The 15,140-nt window shown below is 38.2% G+C and overlaps 1 protein-coding gene across 3 annotated transcripts in view; it reads left to right on the top strand.

Moving 5' to 3' along the window:
* Positions 1-15,140, top strand: part of LOC116991230 (serine/threonine-protein kinase SIK3-like) — a 191,219-nt gene that overhangs the window by 95,069 nt on the left and 81,010 nt on the right. For all 3 annotated transcript variants that reach the window (XM_033049675.1, XM_033049677.1, XM_033049676.1), the window contains exon 4: positions 13,618-13,779. In XM_033049675.1, coding sequence (XP_032905566.1) covers positions 13,618-13,779 — 162 coding nt within the window. The remainder of the gene's footprint in view (positions 1-13,617; positions 13,780-15,140) is intronic.

Raw genomic sequence — 15,140 nt, 5'->3', positions numbered from 1 at the left:
TCTACAGTTCAAAGTTCTCATTCTTTTGCTTCTCATCATTCTACTTAATATTCCTTTCCTGCTTTTGCTAACCCACGTCAGAAGGAATAGTTTCACACTTAAAGGAATTAGTGATCAAGCAGAACTTTTTCCATTCAGCTTTCTATCCTCACTTTAGCTGTTTTGACTTTCCGTAAACAAAGGCTTGTTTCTTGTTCATTTAAGAATTATTTTGTTGACAGTGAAAATGATTCCACTCTCACAAAATTATGTTATTAGATACATGGATGCATGGTAAATACTCCATCATTCCTTTAGTGGTACCTTTACAGTATTTTTTGAAAAAGACTCACATAGACAAGAATTATGAACATACATTCTGTGGCAATTATTTTGTGCTGTGAATTGTTTCCTTTGAGCTGGAAGCTTGCATAATGGATAAACCCTGCTATTTAGGGCAGGCAACAAAGCAGGTCTTTATTATTGTGAATAGGATATTACCAAATCTCACATACTATGCATGCTATCCCTCACATTTGGCATTACGCCCTCTGAAAGGGTGATATCTGTGGTTCTGGTTGGCTTAAAGGAGTTTCAGTAACATTTTAGCATTCTATCCTACGTGATCTCTTCAGAGTATAAATCTTTTGATCCTTAGGAGTCGTTTTCTCTCTTGATGAATACACCATTATCTTGAAAAAATCCTTTTAAATTCATTATTTTTCTCTTTTGAGATTAACGTCAGATGACAATGAAGCGAAAATTATATAATTTTGTTATTATTAACCTCATGGGTAAAAGGTCATCCATTATGCCAGTACCCAAGAAGAGTCTTTGCCTCAATGACTACTGACCAATTGTACCCGCATCCATTGTGATGAAGTGCTTCAAGAGTTTGGTTATCACACAAATCAAAATTTGCCTCAGTATTCATCTGGACCTACGTTAGTTTGCCTACCGCCACAAGAGATTGACGATTTGCTGGCTTTCACTCTGCACTGGACCACTTGGACAACTGCAATATATATGTCAGGCCGTTGGTCATGTACAGCATTCAACACCATCATCACTTCTAAAGCTATCATCGGAATCAGGGAACTGGGTACACATTGGAAACAACACCTTTTCGCTGACTAACGCAGGGGCACCTCAGGGCTATGTGCTCAGTTCATTGGTCTACTCTCTCTCTATACCCATAACTGTAGCCAGAACCAGCTCCAATGCATCTTTAATTTTGTCAATTATACCATTGTCATTGGATGAATAATTGGTAACAACAAATCAGAGTACCAATGCGAAATCAACAATCTGGTTAACTGGTGCCAGAACAACAATCTTGCTCTCAATGTTAGCAAGACAAAGGTATTAATGCTTACTTCAGAAAGGGAAAGATGTATTCATTGCAGGGACAGTGATGGAGAAAGTCAAAGGCTTCAAGTTCCTAAAAGTACTCAACTCCAAAGATCTGATATTGATGCAATGACAAGAAAGCTCACAAATGCCTCTACATCCTCAAGTAGATAACTAATGTCATTAAAGACATGCCATCCTGCCCGTGCTCTCTTATTGCACCTACCATCCAGAAGAAGATGCAGGAGCCTGAGCACTGTTAACTGAGACATGTTACTAAGATTTCCATGCCTATACCTTTTATACCTCTAGTTTATGTCTCCTCTGACTCTCAGTCTGAAGAAGAGTCTTGACCCGAAACGTCACCTATTCCTTTTCTTGAGAGATGCTGCCTTACCCACTGAGTCTAACTAAGATTTTCGATGTCAGTCACCTGGGAGGAAGCATACACCTTTTGACCAAGCTCAATTCCTTCTGCAACTGTCCCTTCTGCCTCACCCTTCTCTGACTTGGAGACTGAACTACAGACCTCTGTCTCTTTCCTAGTTCTCACTCTTTCAGACACTTCTTGTCACTCAGCAATCCAGGTATACTAAAAACATCTAGGCAGAGTCTGTATTGCTGAAAAGGATCACAACAATTGTTGCACATGACAGGACTGAGGGACTGGCAAATGGAGCAATGAGATTTTAAGAGCAATCAAATTACTAAATGGAGGCACAACATTCTCCTGCGACCAGCCTTGGTCATAATGGTAAGAGGATATTTACACACGTGAAATATGAAAACTTTTTTGAGGCAACTTTAGTTGGTGTCTACCACACAGGCTCATGGGCTTTGTGCAGTTCAGTGCATTTCAAGGGGGGGGGGGGGGGGGGTCAATGAGATACCTTGTTTTGCAAATTAACAGCAAAGATGACACAATGTGATTACAATATTTGCATAGTAACTTTTAAACACTCATCCGGTCCTCTCCTGATGTTGCTGTGGCATTTCTCATAAATAACGGAGCACCATAGCTCACAGGTATTTAACAGCAAAGTCCAGCTATTAAGAAACGTGCTTTGTGTAATGAAGATGTTATTATTGCAACAGAAATTGAGCCTGGCATCTTTTAAAAAAAAAAAAAGTTATTTTGGAAATGGGTTCCTTTTGAGTTGAATTACCATTATTTAATAAAATGTTTGTTACTATCAAAATATTGAATAATTCACCAAATTCCAATATCTGTGATGGAGCATTTTTAATCAGAATTTTACCCAGACTAAACTAGTTCACCATATGCAGTTGATAATAAGTGCCTCATTGGCAAGTAACCAATCCTTCCATTTATTTTTCCCTCTGTTGTCATAAAGTGGTACTTGGGTGTTATATTTAGATCATTAAAGTTGTTGAAAACAGTACACAATTTGGTGGCTCGGAATATTTCTAAAATAAAATTATATCAATTCCTGCCAAAATGGAATAATATTGATTTCAATCCAAAGTGCTAAATTTTGAAATCCATTTTAATCGGTATTTTTCTTTTCTTTGTCATTAACTGAGTTCATGACTGAGAAATACTATCACATTCAGTGTATTATGTGGGCTGCTAATTGAATTTCTATGATAATGCCTTGCTAGAAAAAATCTGAAAATTTGGTTCACAAAGTCTCCAACTTACTTCCCAGATTCTCCGTGCTTCATGCATTTAAGAATGGAGGCCCTTAGATATGCACCCAGTGGTGCCTTACATGCATTTAGATGTAACCTCGGGCTTTGAACGTGGAAAGTGCAAGGTTACTCGCACATAAACCACTTTCACAATGCATTTTTTGGTGTAATTTAAATGTTCTGCCTGAGGAAATTCTAAGCCACTGAATCCACTGTCTGCGAACCTCCTCAGATAGAGCCTCGTTAAGCATGCTTGTCCATTGTAATAGTTCTTCTTTTGGGCTCCACAAATCCACCATTTCTCGTTCAATCTCACTAGCCCATCCTTGTTTTAAATGCAAGCCTAACCTTCGCAGTTCCCACTGCACCATTCCCTCGTTCCTGATAATGACCCCTTTGTTTATCCTCAGCAGCCAAAGTAAAACAACTTGGGTCTTGTGACAGAATATTTTGGCTTTTACATTGTATAATAAGGAATAACCTCACAGAAACAGGCCATTTGGGCAATCAGTCCATGTGAGAATTTGTAATGTATTTAAACCCGTTGTCTTTTCTTAGCAAAGTTTATCAAAAAGTAACCTATTCCCTTCTCCTTTATATGTCTGTCCATGTTTCCCCTAAATGCATCTATCCTATTTGCTTCAATCTCACCCTATGGATCATGTTCTCCATTCTTTCTTAAAGTAGAGATTGCCTTTGTATTTCTCATTACATTTATTGACTTTCCACTATAGATGGGCTTTAGTTATGTTCATTCCCACAGATGGAAATATTCTCCCTGGATCCACCCTGTGAAAATCTTAATAATTCTAAAGACTTTAGTCTTATTTTCACAAGAGAAAAGAGACGCAGACTGTTTATTCTTTAATGATATGTATTCCTTTGGTTTTCTGGTATCACCCTCGCAAATCCTGCCTGTACTTTCTCTAATGCTCACATATAGGTATGATGCCAGCAGTAGTTTTGTATCAAATTAACTGTTTCATGATCGTTAATGCCACCCAGTAAGTGTATTTGGCTTTGCTTGAGGCGAAATGATTCTGGAGAATATGTTTTGCTTTTTTAATTTTTAATCGTTGACTTTTTAATTATTCAGAAACCAAGAGTGCAAGTGTTTAAAACAGCAAAATTCATATTTTACATATTGAAATACTATCCTTCAAGCACATTTTGACCTGTTTGCTACTGGCACGGTATTTTTATTTAGCTCTAACCTGGAACTATATTCTATAATAAGTAATTCCTTGTCTCAAGTTTTGTTAAAAAATAAATAATAAAGGCATAGAAGAAAGATGGAAACTAGCATGGCCATGTTTACAGAGCAGCATGTGTCACATTCCTTTAGCTCTGCTTAATTGAATGCTGTACAAAGGCCCATCTATAACGGCACACATACAGCACTTTGGCATATACTGCAGAAATTCCACAGTCACATGAAGGAGAATGCACAGGGTTTTCTGTATTTAGAGCACCATACTTTAAATTTAGAAGATCTCAATTAATTCCTATCAGGGATAGAAATGTATCTTTTGTTACTGGTGCTAAATGGACATTGTAATAACATTTGCCTAATATTTGGTTCATTTGAATGAATGAGATTAAAATTTAGGCTTAGCAACCACTACTATCGTGCCCATTTAGCACAAGCAAGCTAAAGTTAATTTCTATCTCAATTTCTAAGTCATATAGGATGGGATTAGAAGATAGACATAAAATGCTGGATTAAGTCAGCGGGACACGCAGCATCTCTGGAGAGATGGAATGAGTGACGTTTCGGGTCAAGACACTTCTTCAGACGCAGTTTCCCAAGTTTAATTGCAATCATTGCAGTTATTGGGTGAATTGTACATAGTACATTTTCCTCTGCACATTCTGTGGTGTACATTTTCAGGGGTATATTAATAACAAAAGAGAAAAATAATACTGCTGTTAGGAAGGGAATGAGGGAATGCTGGAGAAACTCAGCTGACGAGGCAGCATCTATGGAGAGAAGGAATTGGTGACATTTCTGGTCGAGACCCTTCTACAGATTATTATATTAGTTGAAGTGAAAACAATACATAAATTGTAAGAAATCTGTTGTGTGCCTTTGGTTTGTCCGTTTTTAAGTAGTAATACAAAAGAGTCGGATAATTTTGCAAATAATTTCCTCAATGTGGACCTGCATTAATAAAAATTGCATGTTGAAGTATGTTATCCAATCCTAACCAAGGCTATGTGAGCGTAGAATGTCTTTTAATAATAGTATCATGGAATTTTCTCTAAACGATTACAAAAGTGTGTTCCAGGCCTTGCACCTGTTCTCCGTGAATTAAATAAATGTTCCAATACCACAGATTGCAATTTCACTTTTGGTTGATTAGCATGTCCATATTAGTGTTATTGGCCCGTAATATTGAGTGGACTGAAATTAAAATGGACAAGATTTTTTGTTTCTTTTGCATGGGCCATGTCTACCTCCGAATGCAATTTTGACCTCAGCTGTGACATAACGGCGGAGGCTCATTTTGTCATTGCTAATAAAATGGCTTGGTATCAGAGAAAAACATCCAAATAGAATGCTTATAACCTGGGATTCAATGGTGAAAAACTGGTTTGCAGTACAGAATATTTTAGCATGTAACTCACGGGTTGTCACAGACGGCTGCAGTCATTGGTTATGTTTAAAGCGGAGATTGACAGTTACTTAATTAGTAAGGGTATCAATGATTATGGGGAGGAGGCAGGAGAATGGGTTTGAGAGGGAAAGATGGATCAGCCTTGGTTGAATGGTGGAACAGACTCGATGGGCCGAATGGCCTAATTCTGCTCCTAAAACTTATGAACCTGTCTGTACATTTGCTTGTGATAGATAGATAATCTTTATTGTCATTGTACAAGACAACAAAATTTTGTTGGAGCAGTCCTCCAGCTGCACAGGAACAAGTATTGTGGATGGCTTTGCTTTCAGATTTTGTTAACCTAAGCGCAATTCAACTTTTCAGTAGTTGTGATTCATTTGTGCTTTTATTAAAATATAACATCTATCACTTTTTCAGTCCACGAGTGAAGCTTAAGTCTGTTGAGTTATTTTGCCAGTTTAGCATTCCACGTAAAGGTTAAACATTTGTTTTGTTGACTTGGCTGATATCATGAGATCCTTTTTCATAACATCTGGAATGCTTTGAATTTGGATCAAATCAACATAGAAATATAGGAACAAGAATAAACCATTGTTCCAGTCAAGGGCCTATTTTGCTATTCGTAAAATTGTGATAAATCTGGACCACAAATCCAATTTCCTGCTTTGGTCCAAATTGCTTGACAACTGTACCTAACAGAAATCTCTCTCTCTCTCAGTCTTAAAAGCTCTAGTTGTCCTAGCATCCATTGATATTGAAATACTACCAGCCTTGGACTGAAAATGTGTTTCCTGATTGTACTAGCTCACATTATAAAACAGTATGGTTGCGAATGTCGACTTAATGCCTCAATTTAGCAATGCTTTTCTGAAAGGAGTTTTTGAAAAGGAAAGAACGACGTATTTATTTAGTGGATTTTCCTTTCTCAACACTTCAAGCACCTCACAATCAATTAATTGATTTTGAAATGGAGATGCTGGTAGCCAGTGTACAAACCAAATGCTCCAATGACATTTGAAAGACTTCAGGATAGGCACATGGATATGGAGGGATGTGGATTATATGCAGGCAGATAAAAGTTGGTTTGGCCTCAGGTTTGGCACAAACATTGTTGACCGAAGGGCCTTGCTTCTGTGCTGTACTGTTCTCTGTTCTAACATAGTGATAATGAGCAGATAAACAGTTTATGTGATGTTCACATAGAACCTACAGTGCCCTCTTTAATGTTTGGAACCAAGACCCATCATTTGTTTATTTGCCTCTGTACTCCACAATTTGAGATTTGTAATAGAAAAAAAATCACATGTGGTTAAAGTGCACATTGTCAGATTTTAATCACAGCAGTGTTTATACTCATTTCAGGGCACCATAATGTTTGGGACACAGCAATGTAATGTAAATGAAAGTAGTCATGTTTAGTATTTTGTTGCATATCCTTTGCATGCAATGATTGCTTGAAGTCTGCGATTCATGGACATCACCAGTTGCTGGGTGTCTTCACTGGTGATGCTCTGCCAGGCCTGTATTGCTGCCACCTTTAGCTTATGCTTGTTTTGGGGGCTAGTCCCCTTCAGTTTTCTATTCAGCATATAAAAGGCATGTTCAATTGGGTTCAGATTGGGTGATTGACTTGGCCACTCAAGAATTGACCATTTTGTAGCTTTGAAAAATACCTTTGTTGCTTTAGCAGTATGTTTGGGATCATTGGTAGACAAAAGTAAGTAAGTACATTTTATTTATATAGCACGTTTAAATCAACTCGCGTTGAAACCAAAGTGCTTTACATAAAAGAAATGATTAGGTTTCCGTACATCCATAGAAAAATTAAAAATAAGAAAAAATGACACAACACATTATAGAATTCAACATGAACGCCCCCCCACAACAGAATCAAAAATTTCCGCTGTGGGGAAAGGCATCAAAAAGCCAAGTCCTCTTCCTCTATGAATCACCAAAAGTGCTGGAGAAACTCAGCGGGTGCAGCAGCATCTATGGAGCAAAGGAAATAGGCAACGTTTCGGGCCAAAACCCTTCTTCAGACTCTTGCTGTAGAATGAACCGCCGGCCGGTTTTGAGGCATTTGTTTGAACTTGCTACTACCATCAGCAGTTGTATCATCAATGAACATAAGTGAGCCAGTATCTTCAGCAGCCATACATGCCCAGGCCATAACACCCCCACCATCGTGTTTCACAGATGAGGTGGTATGCTTTGGATCTTCGTCAGTTCCTTCTCTCCTCCATACTTTGCTCTTGCCATCACTCATATGTCCTATCTGGGACACATAATTTCATTGTCCTATCTGGGACACATGACAATAAACTCTCTTGAATCTTGAATCTTGATTGTCATACTTGTTGTAGAAAGTCCAAATAGATTAATTCTTTTTATAGGAAAGAACTGCAGATGCTGGTTTAAACTGAAGATAGACACAAAGAACTGGAGTAACTCAGCGGGTCCGACAGCATTTCAGGAGAAAAGGAATTAGTGACGTTTTGGGTCGAGACCCTTCTTCAGACTTCATTGTTGTGCAGTTTGCAAGGGCTTGAATCTTTCATTTTAAAAATAGATTGATTCAATTTAAAAACTTCAATAAATAATATGCATAATCTTTCAATCTATATGTGCAACTAAACTGAAATAGCAACGTGTGCATTCTGTACATTTACAGCTGGATTGCCAGGTATGACCGACTTTCCTCATGCATAATGACTATCTTTATTACCCATCATTCTTGCAATGGAATGCAAATCATTTTCAAATGCCACTGGCTAATATTTTGTGCAATGCTAGCCTCAATGAACTGCAGATGTTGGTTTGAGAAAAAACAACCACAACGTGCTGGAGGAACTCAGCGGGTCAGGCAGCCTCTCTGGATGATATGGATAGGTGATATTATGTTTTGGGACCCTTCTTCAAACTGTAATGCCAGTGTAGGTACTGTGGCGTTCTCATGTCATGGCTCTTTACAAAGCAAATCACCTACAAGACTATCTATGTGATCCTTAATTGCACCATGCCCTTATAAAGCCATTTGTGTTGACATATTCTTTCTTTCTATTGTGTTTGGACCATATCCTCTTTCCTATCAATGTGCCTGTCGATCCAAGTGTCTTTTAATTGCCTTGATTGTACCTGTCTCTATTAATTCATCTGGCAGTTTATTCCATATCCCATCACCATCTTTGTGAAAAAGATTGCTCTTCGGGTTCCAATTAAATATTTTCTCTCTCAACTTAAACCTATGCCCTCTAGTTCTTGGAAACTAACAGTACATTCACCCTATCTATTCACCTCATGATTTTATAAACTTCTGTAAGACCACCCCCTCAGTCTTCGGCACTCCAAGGAATGATGTCCTAGTCTTGCCAACCTCCCCCTATACCTTAGGCTTTCGTGTCCTGACATCCTCATGTATCGTCTCTCCATTCTTTCCAGCTTAATGACATCTGATATAAGTAGCAGAGTGACTAAAACTGAACACAATACTCCATGTATGGTTACATCAACATCGTGTACAACTGTAACAAAGTCGCAACTTCTATACCCAATTCCCTGACTGACAAAGTCTAGCATGTGAAAAGCCTTCTTCACCACACCACTTTCTGGGAACTATGCACTGTATCTGATGTCGAGACAGGACATTTGGATTTTGTGTAATTCATAAAGTGTTCCCTAAATTATCAGGCAGTTTTGTTGATAACCATAGAAAATAATAACTCCATGGTGTATATATAGACTTCTTCAGGCTTTTCCTTTATTATTTCTTTATTTTTTAAATTTTATTTTCCTTCCGTGCAATCATGCAAACTTTTGTTTTTATACCCAATTTCCTCCATGATTGTATTCTATAGTTTTTTCTTCACCATCACCATTCCACTGATATGTGTATAAATGGTTGTTCAGTAGTCCATATGCTTATTCTGAAAGCCATACATCATATTCTGAAAGAAAATTAAGTATTCGGCATGATTGTCATTAAATGCCAGCATTGAATTTTAGCAGTTGGGTGCAAAGAGATTCTTCCAAGAAGGCCCTTTGAGTGGAAGGATCCGGTTTTACACAGAAAAAGGATGTTTTTATTAGTTAAAACCAAAATATTAAAGACCCATAGCATATATATTCTTCTACACTTCTTACAATGTGTAGGGAGGAACTGCAGATGCTGGTTTAAACTGAAGACAGATACAAAAAGCTGCAGTATCTCTGGAGAAAAGGAATAGGTGACGTTTCGGGTCTGAAGAAGGATCTCGACCCGAAATGACACCTATTCCGTTTCTCCAGAGATCCTGCCTATCCCGCTGAGTTACTCCAGCATTTTGTGTCACTACTCTTCCTATGACTTTCCCCCCACCAAGAAGATCATTAGCTCACGTTTTTCTCCATCTTGTAAATTGTCCTGAGTTAGATACTGTCATTGTTCATTTATTGTTGTTAGGTATGCATCCTTGCACTTTATATTTAGTACCAGTGTCAGAGATTCAAGGAATGCAACAGTTCACAGAGTAAGCCTAGAAAGATGTAGACTACAGCTCGGTGTTTTAACATCATCATCCCCTCCAAGCTGGTTACCTAGCTCACGGAACTGGGTCTCTGTACATCCCTCTGCAACTGGATCCTGGACTTCCTCATCATCAGATCACAATCTGTACGATTTGGCAACAGCACTTCCTCCTTGATAACCATCAGCATAGGAGCACCTCAAGACTGCAGTCTCAGCCCCTGCTCTACACACTCTAGCCGGACACAGTTCAAACTCCATCTCAAGTTCGCCAACGACACCTTCGTTATTGAACGCATTACAGATAATGATGAGTCAGATTATAGGAGGGAGATAGATCGACTGACCAAATGGTGCCAGAACAACAGCCTTGCTCTCAACGTCAGTAAGACCAAGGAACGGATTGTGGACTTTGGAAGAGGAAGGACAAGGATCCATAAACATGTCTTCATTGACGGGACTTTGGTGGAGAGAATCAAAAGCTTCCAATTCTTGGCCCTGCATATCTGTGATGATTTGTTGTACCCAGCACATTGAAGCAATCATAAAGAATGCCTATCGACATCTCTACTTCCTTAGAAGATTAAGGAGATTTGGTATGTCGGTGAATAAATACTCTCTTCAAATTCTACAGTGGTACAGTAGAGAACATGTTGACTCTTTGTATCACAACCCGGTTCGGCCGCTCGAATGCCCAAAGAAAAAGATTGCAAAAAGTAGTGAACATTACACAGTCCATCACGGGTACTGACCTCCTACCATTGAAGGGATCTACAAGAGTCGTTGGTTCAATGCTAAGACCCACACAACCTTGGCCACTCGCTCTTTTCACTTCTGCCATCGGGAAGAAGGTATAGGAGCCTGAAAACTTTAACGCCCAGCTTCAGGAGCAGCTTCTTCCCTACAACCTCCAAACAGGCTCCGTACTCTATAAGCTTGGGGCCATTATTTTTTACTTTGCACTATTATTGTTTGTTTATTTGTCTTTTTTATGTGTATATGTGTGTGTGTGTGTGTATACCTATACAAGGTATATATATATATATATATATATAATATCAACAATCTTCAACTGAATTTGGAAAAAGGAAGTTTCTGATATTGCCATATGTCCGAAATTGGTAAGAATATACTTTGAAGTCAAAACAGTGCTGTAGAGCAGTGCTTCCCAAACTATCTGATGTGGCGTACCGGTAATATGCGTAGTAATATTAATTTATACAGGAAACAATATATATAATGAATATAAGAAAAGTTGATAATTAGTTTTTATCTTATATTAAAGTTTGTAAACAAATAATACAATATTACAATATAAAAAAAAATTAAGCCAGCAGTCTTCTAACAAAGATATTTTACCACATAATATATAAGTTAAAAAAAATATATAATGAATGAAGTACAGTAGGTTAATTTTAAAGAATATGCAAAATTTGTAGTTATTTTAAACCGCAATGAATAGAGATGTTAACACAAAGATTGAAAGGAATAGGTAACGTTCAATTGTAGACAGAACAATTGAAAATATATCGTAATACTAAAAATAGAAACTAATTATTTTATTACCACAATAATAGCCGACGGTACCGCCTCTAGCGGTCGACACGCAACTCTCATTAGATTTGTTAATATCAAACCATTTTTTAAAGTTTATTTTATATTAATAGTGATGCATTGGAGTTTCCTATTATTAACAAATCTAATGAGATTTGTATTAGTGATACTTGTCGACCGCTACAGGCGCTACCGTCGCGGCGGGAGCAAGTTCGCCAATTGGAGTGGGCCATCCTTCTCTAATATTATAATCCTTGCTGCGGGTCACGGGTGACCCGTTGTACGGTTGTTGGGGTGGGTGTAACATCTTTAAACGTTAGGAGAAATGAAATAATATATTCTCTCTTTTTTTTTGTTCGTGGAGGCAACTTCGTTTCCTAAGAATTCGTCTTGAAGCATAAATTCTTCAATAACTGAGGAATTCCCCACACAAACCCCCAAGAAAGAGAAGCTTGAGAAGATTGGGGTGAAATTTGGCGGGGAAACAGCAAACATGCCGTGTTCACTTATTCCAGATTCTCCCCTCGTCCTTACACCCTCCCATTTTGTCTGCATCCCACACGCTATAGTAGCACCCACTATTTGATGTATAATACAAATAACGAGTACACAACGGAAATGAAAATAAAATGTTTGATTAATTTTGTAATAAAAAGAAAAATAGCATGATTGGTTTTGCATATGAAACGAAATTAACACAGAGAGAGAGAGAGAGAGAGAGAGAGAGAGAGAAAGGATAGATAGATTGGGAACTTTGATTATAATTATTACAGATAAATTTCCTACGTTTTGACTCTTAATTAAACAAAAGTATGATCTCTGAAGGTGCTATCCTTTCTTTTCTGGAAACTCGCCGCGTACCGGCAACTGATGGTCCGCGTACCGGTACCGGTCCGCGGACCACCACTTTGGGTAGCACTGCTGTAGAGTATTAAATTGTGCATTTGGCATCGCTGTGATTTTTCTCTTTGGTTGAATGTACAAAATATCCTAAAAGAAAGCCAACCATTCATTGTACATGGTCAGTTTCCCCAGTTGCTGTAAATGTTGCTTTTGAAAATTTACCAGGAAGTATGAAAGTTCAGTCCGGCAAAGAACTACTATTTAACTTTTCTCCCTGAGCCTCAATGTAGCTGTCTACATTTTGGCATCTCCTTCTGTAGCAACCTGAATGCAATGAACCTATACACCAGTGATCTTGCATAGAACAGGGATTCTGCAGTGTTTATTGTGGTTGGGTTGCGATTTGGAAGTAATGGTAATAGTCACAGGGGACAGAATGCTTCTTCAAATTATACATACTTAAGGGTTCAATATTCTGGTTTTAACTACTAAAACATTCTTCAGTATTTGCTTTTGGTGGCTTGAGTTTGAATGTTAGTTATAGTTGGCTTTTCTAAAATATGTTACTGGATGGATATGGTTCCAAAATAAAATATCTATGAAAAGATTTGTCAGTTGTTCAGGGAGGTAATGCAATAGTGAAAGTGGAGCACAATGAAAAAGCACAGGTAGTTCTGCTGTAACGTGTTTCCATAATATGAATTGTCTACAACACGAGTGGTGAATGAGGGAGCATTATATGCACTACGAGCCCCAAATAAGCTATAACACTATTTCAAGAAGGAATTACCAATTACTTTGGAAATTGACAGGCAGGAAAAGAAAGCTCCTGGCTCCGAATCCCTTTTCGCCAATCAACATGATTGGCTTCATAACTCTATCTTTTCATAACACAAGGTTTCTTCGGAATGCAACTATTGTTTTATAGCTGAACTCCATGTATGTAGATTTTGCTCTTGATAAAGTTACCAACAAGTACATTTCACTTTTTGTTTGGTATCATAACAATGTATTGGCTGTGAGCCAGAAAAGTGTGAGGTATCACCTGTTGAAGTTGCTATTTAATTAACGTACCTCTCATTTTGCTTCCTTTTTCCATCCCTTTGAAAACTATAGATCATCTTGTGGCCCACGGACGAATGGCAGAGAAAGAAGCCCGAAAGAAATTCAAGCAAATTGTTGCAGCTGTCCATTTTTGTCACTGTCGAAACATTGTACATAGAGACCTGAAAGCTGAAAACTTGCTCCTGGATGCCAACCTTAACATAAAGATTGCAGGTATGTAGACTTTCATTTGCCTGTTTATAAACTACTGAATTCTATATTAAGTACTTTTGCTTTGTGACAGAGCACATATGACACTAAATTATGGTGAAAGTAGAATACAGATGTCATATTTCACTGTTACCGTTGGCTGATTTTTTTTTTTGTGCCATTTATTTTTTTCATAACCATTGTATGATATGCACTATTTTGCTATTTCTTTTTTGATGAGAACAGATGTCCAAATTTGACATGTTAACCTGTACATGGTATCTGTGCGTGGGAGAAGAGAAAAGAGAGAGGAGATACACAGTGCCCTCCATAATGTTTGGGACAAAGACCCATCATTTATATATGTGTTTAAGAAGGAACTGCAGATGCTGGAAAATCAAAGGTACGCAAAAATGCTGGAGAAACTCAGCGGGTGCAGCAGCATCTATGGAGCGAAGGAGATAGGCAACGTTTTGGGCCGAAACCCTTCTTCAGACTGATCATCAGTCTGAAGAAGGGTTTCGGCCTGAAACGTTGCCTATCTCCTTCGCTCCACAGATGCTGCTGCACCCGCTGAGTTTCTCCAGCATTTTTGTGTACCCATCATTTATATATTTGCCCCTGTACGCCACATTTTGAGATCTGTAATAGAAAAAAAACCCTACGTGATTAAAGTGCACAGTCAGATTTTATTAAAGGCCATTTTTATACATTTTGGTTTCACAATGTAGAAATTACAGCAATATTTATACATAGTCCCCCCATTTCAGGGCACCATAATGTTTGGGACACATGGCTTAACAGGCCTTTGTAATTGCTCAGGCGTGTTTAATTGCCTCCTTAATGCAGGTAGAAGAGTGCTCTCAGCACCTAGTCTTTCCTCCAGTCTTTCCATCACCTTTGGAAACTTTTATTGCTGTTAATCAACATGAGAATCAAAGTTGTGCCATGAAAGTTAAATAAGCCATTATGAGATTGAGAAACAAGAATAAAACTGTTAGAGACATCAGCCAAACCTTAGGCTTACCAAAATCAACTGTTTGGAACATCATTAAGAAGAAAGAGAGCAATGGTAGGCTTACTAATCGCGAAGGGACTGGCAGGCCAAGGAAGACCTCCACAGCTGATGACAGAAGAATTCCCTCCATAATAAAGAAAAAGCCCCAAACTCCTGTCTGACAGATCAGAAAGACTCTTCAGGGGTCAGGTGTGGATTTGTCAATGGCCACTGTCTGCAGAATACTTCATGAACAGAAATACCGAGATACTGCAAGATGCAAACCACTGGTTAGCCACAAAAAAAAACGATGGTCAGGTTACGGTTTAACAAGAAGTACTTAAAACAGCAACCACAGTTCTGGAAAAAGGTCTTGTGGACAGATGGA

Source organism: Amblyraja radiata, chromosome 33, assembly GCF_010909765.2.
Source record: "Amblyraja radiata isolate CabotCenter1 chromosome 33, sAmbRad1.1.pri, whole genome shotgun sequence".
Taxonomy (NCBI): Eukaryota; Metazoa; Chordata; class Chondrichthyes; order Rajiformes; family Rajidae; genus Amblyraja; species Amblyraja radiata.
This window is presented reverse-complemented; position numbering and strand designations above follow the sequence as displayed.